Below are 12134 nucleotides of genomic sequence, written 5' to 3'. Positions count from 1 at the left end.
AAGTTAAATGAGACGGTTGGTTTTTTTTTTTTTTTTTTTAATAGCTTATTTTGACACACACAATTAAACTAATTTTGCCTTCTTCCCACATCCCCAGTTCTTCATATACCACAATCTGTTCTGCTTCTGTTGTACACAGCTATAACAGGGTGCTGGAGAACTGTGACAGCTTCAGGAAGGCACAAGACTGGGCTCTCTTTATTGTGACACACCTCGTATTGCATACAGGGAGGAAAAACCTGCAGCTTATCCCAACAATTTTACAGGGCAGAGATGAAATACAGAATACGCACAAGACACTCTTCTCCTTTTCTGTGGTTCCAACTTAACACCTGTGTAACATGGAAAGATTTGCTACTGGGCGTAAGGAGGTTTGAGCAGCATACAAGGCGGCAGACAGCACCCATGGTCAGACTGCTATTCTCACACCACCCATGGGTGATGCAGAACCGAAGCAGATGTGTCACACGTGCAGTGACACCCAAAACCAAAAGCACTGAGGTACAACGACACCAAGACAGAAATCAGATCATGAAATTATGTGACAAGGTGCACAGTATACAACAAATGTATTATTTCTGTACATGCAAAACAGTTGTTCACTCAAAGCTTGGCATGGCACCAGAGACAGTGTTGAAAGATTTTTAAAAAAAAAAAAAAAGTCCTGGTTGCTACCTTACTTAAAAAAATGAAAAACTCTCTTGATTACAACATGAAACATTGTCAAGATCATACACTTCAATACAGAAAATTAAAAAGTTTTGCCCACAACTGCTGGGGAGCTTTGACAGATTTCATTCTTCTCCCTTGCAAAATGGTTTTCTTTTTAAGCAGTTGTCCTACTTCTGATATTGATCTTGGCAACACAGTTGATCTTATCTGTGTATGGCCTGACAGCCCTAAGCATTCCAAATTATCTCTTAAAAGTAATAGTACTACAGCAGAAACCAGCTTCCTCTCTCTACACCTGCAATGACCTTCACATTACCCTGTGCTGTCAGCGTCCTCAGTAACGGAAGAGTTCAAAGGATTATTTTCTCCTCTTTTTCCCTACATGTAAGTGTAGCTAACCAGTAGTCTACCACCTACTTAGAAACTGTTCCCTACCCATTTTACCTACTCACTGCCTGTTAACAGAGTAGAGAGCTGGTCTTCTATGACCAAGAGCCAGACAGGCTGCAGCCAAAGGAGCTGTACGCTCTCAAACTTGATTCGCAGGCAGAATCAAAAAAATCCGTAACATGGTTAACAATTTAAAAATCAGTCTTGCATCACATGTATCTCAAACCAGCTCGAGAACGCCTCCCTGTTCACGATCAAGATCAGTACTTCTGGGCTTAGTCTAAGCTTCTGAAAAATGAGCCGACCAAGTTTGCTTTCTGCCTCCTTTGATGCAGCTTTCAGAGCGCTTCAGCACAATGATGCAGCAGCGCTGCTACGGCGTCAGCTAAAAAAGGCAGCCCACGCAGCATCTGCAGAGAAAGTTTGCCTGTATTTCTTGATTTCTTTTCAGGAAAGCCTGTGCATGAGAACTCACCAGGGAAGGGTACTCTTCTCAGTAAAATATTTGAGCAATCACTAGTAACTACTCCACAAAAATGCAGCCTCATAACAAAGGTCAACCCTAAAATAGAAGTTTCTTTAAAAATACAAAACACAACCCCCTGAAATAACAACCTTCCTTTCCTTCCAGAAAGCCCATATTTTTAGCAAGTGAAATCGATTAAAACATGAATTATATTTTAAAAAGAAGTTTAAATAGTAAGTGCGATGAGCATTCTGAGCACATAAATAAATAAAACCTTTTTTCACCATCACAAACATGTCCACCAGTTTTCCAATAAAAGACTGCAATTGGCAGCAAGATAATTTAGTAGTGTGTCCTGGTTTCGTAACTGGCAAGTAAGACTATAAATCCCTGAACTACAAACGTGACACATGATCCTGAACACAGGTGAAAAGAACAGTCCCAGCTGACAATGCCCGGTGAAATTACATGCAACGGATTATATTTGCTATGTGGAAAAGATTTTTTCACTCTTGAGATGAATGTCACATTTAGCACCATGATACGACAAAGATCCTTCAAATTGGAGATCCAAATACAGAACATGATCCATTTTATGACTGAAGTACATATTTAAGTGTTTATACCTTTGAGAAAAGCAGATTTCTTTATTCTCTTAGTAAATGTTGCTACCTTTAAAGTACATTGAGGTTATTAAAATATTCTGAACCTGAATTATTAATGGAGAAACTGGCTGAATATTCTATGAATATTTTAATAATGATCCAAATAGCCATGTGCTAGTATTGCATGCTGTAAGATGGATGCTTCTGAAAGCCTCCTAGCCTCTGCAATTCTTTACAGAAATGAGACTTCAGTAGGTAATTGCAAAGCTGTAAGTTTATGTTTAGCTAGGGACCTTCTCTTTGAACTTTAACTTCTAAAGGGAATTTATTCTGTGTGCTGTTTCGAATACTGATGCACTTGCAAACAAAATTTGATCAGAACCTTGTTTTTCTTATTTTTTATTTTATTTGTGGAAGCTGCTATTCCAGCTCACAAAGCTTGCTTCATTGAGTCATTCTCTATACAAAGCATAGCACATTCCTTCAGCTGGTTCTTTTTAATTGCTAAGACATCACGCATAGCAACAACAGGTTCTAGTCAAACCGCTTGGGAGAACGCAGCCTTATCTGAAAGTCCTGTTGGTGGTCCACTGCTGCCCCCATTACGTGTTCTTCACAATGCCTGTGGTTAGTTGCCTAGCAAAGGGGATGAGAGCTGCACTTTTTTTCCCCATCTCGTCAGTCGTTTCCTTTTGTGCTAAGCAGGAAGAACAAAACCACCTCAAAAGTTTCTTGAACTCAGAAATTCACCAGAAAGCTGGTTTCTATGATCCAGCTGGAAGCATCAACCTTTTATCCTACTCTTCACCACTTTCGCAGGAACCGTTAAACTCTAAGATTTTCATTGAAGGGGTATCTAAATTCTCTTCATGCATTCTTTATCAGCTCAGTTTGCTGTTCGTCATAGCAAGTGGGATCAATGGAAAACAGAGCATGTTTATCAGAGGCCAATGTCTCCCTCCATTTTTTCCTATCTTGTGGATCTCCAAGCTGTCCATTATACATGTACATCATGCTGCAAACCAGGACAGCAACAGAACAAACAGCAAGAGAGCAATTGCACTGATGTGTAAATAATGCAAGAGCAAGCAACTAATCTGATTTAGAAGACTTGGAAAAGAGGCATCATCCACTTACGTGATGCAAGTCTTCAGGAATGTTTTTGCAATTATAATATTTTGCAATAACACTATTTTCCACCTGTGTCAATGCAGAGCTATAACAGCACCAAGATGTAGCCAGACACTCCTTATTCAAATATGATAATGAGGAACTATTAGAGTATTGCTTAATAATCACATTTTAACCCTGAAAGATGTCCCACAGCAGGGTGGACCAAAGCTCCTGACCATACTGAAAGTCCACAAAGACATGAGTACTATAAACACAGAAGCTTTCACAAGCCTTTTGCTGAATACCTTCAGATACTTCTTCCTACCGCGACACCTTCATATCCAGGTCTCTGAGACAATTCGAATATTTGATAAATGGCAGAAACTGTTTTACAGCAGCTTTTTGGTTAAAAAGTCAATGTTACCCTGAATGAAGAAGTATACATCTGATTACTTGCCATCCTCGATATGGCCTGGGTTTCATCAGCTGCTTCTGCAGCTTAAGTCCCTTTTGCTTGATTTGTGCAAGTATATACAGACCAACTTCTGGACAAATTTTTATACTAACTGACCAATGTGTTATCTACTGGCTGTATCGATAGCAAACACTATCAGGCTTTCTACCTATAAACACCATTACTGAGAACAGAAGTTCAACAGAGCTGTCCTTGCCAGTCAGTCTCAACTCATGGGATCTTCTCTTGCCACCCTCCAAATCCCATGGCCCGACAAAGGCATTTAACATCTTTAGAACAGGTAACTTGATTTTGATAAACACAGAATTCCCTATTTCAGTCTCAGCTAGTTACTCTGAGCAAGAAATCAAAGCCCCCTGAATGAGATCAGGCAATCAGACAAAAAAAGATTCACAGGCTAAGCAGACCTCATTTTTACTTTATTACGAGAATCTGATCATAGGAAACCTTATCTTTGCCAATAATACAGAGGCAATTCAACCATGAGATGCTTTTGTCCTGAATTTAAATCATATTCTCTTCATGGAACATTACTATTTTCTATCAGTATTCTATTATATGTTCCTTGAATACATGAAAGTAAGCACTTTTCTGACCTTTAACCTCAAACTCTGACTTTTCTCAAATTCACTTAGTATTTTGCACAAATATAAATAAATATTTAAGCCTAGTCCTGAGTGTATTCTGACAAGACAGCAGGAAGTAAGGAATCGGAGGGGAACAAATCCCACTCATATTTTGCCTCCCTTCTCCCAGTTCAATTTTATTTAGTTCTTCAAAATAAGAGTAGCCTCCCCCCCATATCCTCTCCTAAGAAAAGAAATATCATTGTACATTTTCCTCACTAAACATAATAACAGACTTAAGTGAATTACAAACTCATTATCCTTCTTTAAATAAGCCTAGACACATCTACTTAAAAATTATTTGATCTTCTGTAACAGAAAAAACTGTACACCTTTATTTTAATTTAATAGACCAACAAAAAGATTTCAAAACCACATGTCCCCTTTTATTAACAGGACATCAATACATACTTCTTCCTTTGCATTTGCAAGTAAAAGGGCATCAGAATTGGGGGGTGAATGTTCCTCAACAGAATAGGTACCACTGACTTACCATACAAAGACAAAAACTGATCACAGCTGCCACCTGACAACAGAGTAGGACAGATAAGGATTCTAAACATCCTGAAGGAATTGCATAACTGACAAAATTACTATTCAGCAAAGCACCAGCTGCAGTACATTTAAAGGGACGTATCACAAAATATAACAATGGACAGTATCGCTTTCAGCAATTTTTAAATGAGTACCTAGAAAGAGTAAGAGAAAAAAATCCCAAGCCCTCAGATGCCTAATCCTATTGTATAGCTATGTTAAAAGGATGCCTTTACAGAAAACCAGCAGTTGTAACTACAGAGGGTTTCATTTTTTTAATGAGCTGTAGGTCAGAGAACACAGGTAAGACATGGACCGCTTTGTCCTCAAAAATCATAAAAATAAAGAAGCCAACAATCCACATGTTTTTATCAAATATTTACTTACCATCTTCCATGTCTTCTTCAGTGTTGTTATGTCCGTCAGCCATTGCTACATTCCCATTAATGACAGGATTTTGAGTAATTCTCGGAGGATCATCTGTATCTCCAGCTAACACAGAAAAAAATATAAAGATTAATCAGCTATATTAACATTTCTGTCTCAGGTAGTGCTTATGAGACACAAATGGCACACTTTTGTGCAAAACAGTATCTACTTAAATTATAGCACAACAATCGTACTGGTATGTGTCTAACTGTAAAATTCCTCGAATAGATGAATACTTACGGATGAAGCAAAAAGTCTGCATTAATGCAGAACACAAATACGAAGAACATAAATTGGTTCTTAAGTTACCAAAGGCCTTACAGTCAGCATCTCATAATCAATTTAATGTTCATTAAATAAAAATGGAACTTTTAAATTACTTTTTCTGGCGTTCCACATTTTTATACACATACAAGTTTCTAATAGCAGACTTTCTAAATGAACAATTTACTTTAAGACTTCTTCACTCCTACTGCTTTTTTAAAAAAACCTAAACATTTCATCAAATATAATGGTTAAGATTGAAATCTTACTTGGGAAAAACTGGAAAGGAAATCCTTTACCATCTCAGGAACATTTTAGAGGTAATATTTTCCAGTTTCTAGCCATAACTGCTATTAAGTTTTGTTACAGAAACTGTTTAAAACATATATAAACACCACTAAAACAAGAGATATGAAACAACTCCATGAACTGAAACCCCACTATTTTAAAGATGCATTGCTTTGACTGAACAAGCATCTTCCTGATTTACCCAACAACTGAACAATGCCTCCTTCCATTGCTTGCGCATCAAAAGCTGATGGATCATTTCTGCATGATTACAGGAAAGCAGATATGTTCTTGAATAAACTGGGTTTTATCATCAAACTGTAAAGCCTATCACCCCTTGCAACCATGTCAAGGACAAGCACTACTTAAAGGCACTCTTTAAAGTGTCTGGTAAGTTTCTCTTATATACCAGTCCTGCTATTAACTTGTATGTTCTACTACACCACAAAACCCCAAAAGTCACCGATTTCTGTAACTAAGAACAGCTTTATACCCAAACGCTACACACAAGCTATTGACTGCGTGGGTAGCCAGGGATGCGGGTAACCTGTCCCCCAGGAAGGAGACTGCTCCTGAGGGGAACACCACGACCTCAGCCACGACGCTCCCCGGCGGCGCCCCAGCCCGCCCGTGCCCTCGCCGCGTCAGCACCCTGGACAGAGCCGCCCTCGCCTCCCGGCGCGGCCGCACCCCCCCGGGCCGGGGCTGAGCCCAACTCCCCACCCCTGTTCGCGCTCCCCACCCGCACGCGTGGGGGTGCTTGCGGATAGGGATGCCTGGCTGTTTGCAGGAACGGCTGAGTGGAACCAACTAGCCCAGACGCTCGTCTGCTATCCGAATTTCTCCTACACAAGATGGACAAACACATGCGACAAGAAGTACAACGAGCTCTGGCAATCGCTGCGCAATAGTCACTGGCGTCTTTTAAAAGCCGGGGAACTAAGGCCAAAGCTACGGTAAGCCACGTGAGAAGTGAAGTAGGATCAGTCACCAGTTGCTTCACAGTCCTCCCCCTCTCCTCACAGCCATGCTGAGGTGTGCACAACATGCTTTTGCAGCCTCATTCCAATTCACAGTACACAAGAAAAGATGCTTTCACAACTGGCATTCCTATTCTGATTATTTACTTTCCTAGTAAATCCACAGAACTAATAACCTCTGCCCTGAGCACGAACAGAAACAGATCAGGTTAGAGACCTGGATTAGAGCTACAAAAGATCATAAACCTAACACTCAAACACGGCTTTCGAAAGCTTATTAGGATGCAGCAAATCTCAGAGGCATGAGTGAAATGCATATGCTGAAACATACAGTATGCAGCACCCACAATAAAGTGCGCACCTTTCTCATTTCTCATTATTAGTACGAAAGCAAAATAAAGTATGATTTAAAGTTTTGCTTTTATTAGAAACAGGTTTGCAGAAGATCGGTTCCTGGGCAATACAGCTGCAGAAGCCCCCACTAGCAGCTACCTGAACTGGCACCGCTGCAGCGCAGTACAACAGCAAGTTAAAACAAACAGAACTTAATTACTACAAAATTAAGGGGGGGAACAGGTTTGAACTGCTGCATCTCGGGAACAGGAAAAGTGACAAAAAGAAGAGTAAGAAGGAAAGATCACTAAGTTTGTTTCCACAGCGGGCCTCCCCCCCCCTTTTAATCTTTTAACAGCATTGTGATAGCCTAACAAGGAAGCTGTCCTGCGGGTCACTTCCCGCAGGAAAAGTGACATACAGCATGCCTACAGCAATGCAACAATTGCTTACACTAAATTAATACTAGAAAATTGTTATTATTTTTATTTTTAACATTATCATCAAGGCAACTTAGTATCTAGAAACAAACTGCAGCAAACACCTGAGGAACAGTCAGTTCTTCACTAAAAGCGCATCCAAAATACTCTTTTAACAGAGGATTTAAATGTTGATACCATATTTTATGGGGAAAGAACTGTCCTTAACTAAGAAAATAAAGAGCTTTCTATGAGATACTGCTCTACATTCCTCAAAAGTATGAATGGTTAGCAGAGAGGAGGGAGAAAATGCAGAAGAGTTCACAGCAAAAGCAATCAATTTAAAAAGATAAACAGAGGCAGCTTCTGAGAGATACTATTTAGTGATAAGATAAACTGAACCCTGATGTATGCCACTGCTGCTTTTTCTGACATATATCGACACACATTTTGTAACACAGCTTTCAGATATGGAACCTAGACAACACTAGTGAGTGTTTTTGGCTTCTGTGAAGAAAGGGAATTTCTGATTTCTAATAAAATTCAACTATTACTATTACAGTCCTTTTTCAACAGATTTACTAGCAAGCAGCATGGCAAAATTTATTTTCAACTATAGCATTGAAAACCAGTAATCTATGTTTTCCTCTGTTGTCCTTAAGAGCTCCTGGGAAAGAATTGTCAAATCATACCAAGATTTAATTAAGAAACATGTTTTCCTTCGCCTCAAGCAGAACAATGCCAAAGACTTATTCAATTTATACAATACAGGATTAAGACAAAGAAAAAAAAAACCCAAAACCTGTCCACACTGGCCGGGAAAACCTTCCTACCAAACATACTACGTAATACACTGCCGTCTTTAACGCAGCTTAAACTGCAGTGTGTCAACATCACCCCAGTCATGTCAACTGTCAGTTCCCAGACCAGAATACCCAGTTTTAATCGTATCCCTGGAATAAATTAAAGATGCGGTCTATTAATCAACCAAAAGTTAACATAAACCACATAAATTAAGAAAGCACTACAACAAAGCATGAAGTGACCTTATGAATAAGGAATGTTTTTAACTCTTTAAATACAGTACTGCAAAATATTAAATAAATATAGCTTTCAATACCAGAATCTTAGACACTGTCAAACTGTTTGGTGAAGAACACTTAAGCTGTTTTCTACCTCCCCAAAATGCAACACATACAACTTTAACTATTCTTTCATTACAAAAAGAAATGCAAGGCAACATGAAGAACAGTGATGACCATTTCTTCTGAAACATTTAACATTTAAGGTTATATAGTTTCCTATCTACCCACACCACTGCATTACAAACAAAAAAAAAGAACAACACAGCTTGAAGTGTTTAAAGGGGGTCTCCGCAGTTTGGAGGTTAAGACACCTTCCAAGAGGCGGCGTTTCAGATATTAGTGAGTTTGAGTAAAACAAGAGCTTTCACTTATTTACTGAAAGATCGTGAATGCTGAAATGAAATCGAGTCTAAAAATTGACGTATACAACTGGAAAGAAACTGGACTATAACAATATAGTTTGGGAAGTTAGTAAGAAGTGTCAGTCACCTTACACAGACAAATTACTGGATCATATATAAATGACTCTGCAGGTGCACACTTCTCATCGCTCATTAACTAAGTCTGTCACTGAAGTGTTGAGATGAAAGCCTGAAAGCAAAATGGTTATTGCAATTGATGCGGGGGGGGGGGGGGGGGGGGGGGGGGGCAGAGAGAAAAGAAAAAGATGAAATTCTCTGAAACTACAATCTTGCCATGGGATGGCAGACATTACAGAAAGTATTAAAAAAAAGAAATCTCCTTGTTGTGGACTATGACCTCAACATTATCACACTCAAATACTCACACTGTTAAGTAATCAGAACAAAAACAGTGCCAACAATTAAAAAAGACTATACTCAAAAAAAGCTGTTCAGATGGATCCAACTGGTTTAATAAGATGAACTCAATGTCACCGAAAGATATATTGCTCTGTTGTTCTACTGTTCACAATAATTCACATCTACAGGGAAGGAATCTCAAAGTTTGCTATATTTTTCTCCTATTAATGAGAAAGCAGAAAAGATTTTGTCAAGACCATGTGGCTTTTGGCACAACCTAAGTCCTGTTATAAGACAGGAGTACTGCAGAATTTCATCTCTCTTCAAGATGTAGGATACGTTGCTCAGCAGCAAACACGTGCTTGCAGTCACATGTGGACAAAAGCTACAGAATGACTCCACTATCGCAGCAATTAAATTATGGCAGAATACTGCTACTACTTTAACAATGATGACAGCAAGCTACTAACTTCATAGGTTTCAGTCATGACTCATATCACACCAAGCATTCAAATTTTGAAAGATTACCTATAATGTTTGTCATTAGCTTTTGGATCTGGCAGCCACAGAGGAGAAACTGAAGCAGTCTCCCTAGCAGGTTATGAAACATTTCCGTTTCCTTTTGAGGTTAAAGAGACCACAATGGAGGAGTAATAGTGATACTAAAAACTTGCTTACAGTTATCACATGCAAGCACCTCACGATGGAAATTACTAGTACTGAGGACTTTTACATGTCACTACAGACAGTTTGCATAGACCTCCATGCAGAACTGCCACAGCTATCCCAGAAACGACGAGGGAGTTGCAGTAACGGTAGCATTAGCAGGCCGAAGAGAAGTCAGACAGTCATTCACTGCTGGCAGCAGCTTGAAGACTTTGACACTCCAAACTTCATATCCAGGGTTCTGCCTTTAGGGGGGGGAAGCTGAAAACACAAGACTTTCTCCCCTGCTGCTGGACTAAATGGACATTCCAGAATCAAAGCCTTCATAAAAGTTTTTAAAAGGTCTTTTAATACTTTTTTTGTTTTTTAAATATAAATAGAACTGTATGTACAGATATGATAAATTCGGGGTGGGGTGGGGTGTGAATTCCAATGGATGAGTGAAGCTGCAGTAAACACTGAGAAAAGGGACTTACTGAGCAAAAATACAAGGTGGTAGGAGATAAGAATAAAGTCAAGCTATGTAAATCTCACTGAAAAAACTGAGCAAAGTCAGTCTTGTAGCAGTCAAATTACATCAGCATCAAAGGATATCAGTTGCATGCTGAACACACAGTCCAGGTCCAGCTTTACACCTCAGTGTCAGAACTCACTGGAGCGCTTGAAAACAGAGGAACCTGTAACGACCCCCTGGGGCAGCCCTGCTGAGCCGCTGGTCCTCAGCGCTCGCTGCGTTAACTCCTCTTCAATTGTGGAACATACTATAATCTCTTTTTAAGAGTTTTAAAAATGAATATTTAAAAATGTATCAGGCAGTATTTCAAATAAACCTCTGTAAAAGTTTGCTTCTTCAGTGCCTAATGCAGAATGCCAGTTTCGCACAGATAATACCACACAAGTTTAAATAAAAAAATAATCACCATTGTTAGAAATTATCATGAAGAAACGTTCGGTGATTTCAAGTGCTATATTAAATATCACCTCTTTCACCACCAAATTGACCTTTGCTATTGTAACTATTGGGCAGCATATCAAAATACATAATTGAAAAATTCCTAAGGCAAGCAGTAAATGCAATGCTTTCTGAAGCAGTTACCAAACTGTGGCGGTGCAAAGAGGACACTGATGAGACTCATTGAGAAAACCTTAAAGCAAGAATATTACTTCTTGAAAGCAAACAGGAAACTTAGAACAATGGAAGAATAAATACCTGCCTTAAACTGGAAAAAACGATGTGAACAGGTTACTTCACAACTCTCTGTAGCAAAGACTCCCCAAACCATGCCTGTAAGCAGTCTGCAGGTAGTCTACTGAACCAGTGAAACGGTTTTTTATGTGACTATACTAACAGCTCACAAGGACAACCTGTGGACTCCAGCGACTTGCTTCTCCAAAAGTCTGGAAAGCATTGCTATGAAAGCCAGATTAATAGGCACTACTCCCAGGAGGCAGGGTTAAAAAACAAAACACACACAAAACACCACCACCACCCCCCCCACATACCCACCCCCCACCCCCCAAATTAGCCAAACAAGTTCCCAGCTCTGTGATCTGAATGAAATTAACTTACAATAGTCAATCTTTAAACACCTAGAAGTGTTCAAAGCAAAAATTTTCCCTCACTTCTCTGGAAGAACTTAGCCTTTCAAAAGTAAGAGAAACTATTTGGCCTCTAATCCCTACCTGCAGTTAGAATACAAACACCACTTACTGCACAAAGGGACTCAGCAGCAAAGGAATTAAATGAAAAGTGTTCTACACAGTTTCATTTTTTCAAGACAGTCCTACATTGCTGTAATGAAAACTTGAAGAGCTACCAACCAATTTCTGTAGTGTGGCTGCTTTTCAAAAGGCATGCAAAAATAAAGCAATCCACCTAAAACATTTTTAAAGGATGAAACAGTAACAGACACCAAGATTAATTTGGCCAGTAGAATGGGAGGAGGGGAAAGAGAAGTACATAAATCCCTAAGGTCCTATGGACTGATGTCAAGGTGTAGATAACTGCTGCCACAGAAGTTTCCATGA

The 12134-nt window shown here is 39.3% G+C and overlaps 1 protein-coding gene across 2 annotated transcripts in view; it reads right to left on the bottom strand.

Moving 5' to 3' along the window:
* USP7 (ubiquitin specific peptidase 7) overlaps window positions 1–12134 on the bottom strand; it is a 74430-nt gene that overhangs the window by 36586 nt on the left and 25710 nt on the right. For both annotated transcript variants that reach the window (XM_076351279.1, XM_076351281.1), the window contains exon 2: window positions 5269–5373. In XM_076351279.1, the coding sequence (XP_076207394.1) occupies window positions 5269–5373 (105 nt within the window). The remainder of the gene's footprint in view (window positions 1–5268; window positions 5374–12134) is intronic.

This window comes from Aptenodytes patagonicus, chromosome 13, assembly GCF_965638725.1.
Source record: "Aptenodytes patagonicus chromosome 13, bAptPat1.pri.cur, whole genome shotgun sequence".
In the NCBI taxonomy this organism is placed as follows: domain Eukaryota; kingdom Metazoa; phylum Chordata; class Aves; order Sphenisciformes; family Spheniscidae; genus Aptenodytes; species Aptenodytes patagonicus.
The sequence above is the reverse complement of the archived record's forward strand: the minus strand, read 5'-3'. Positions and strand labels throughout refer to the sequence as shown.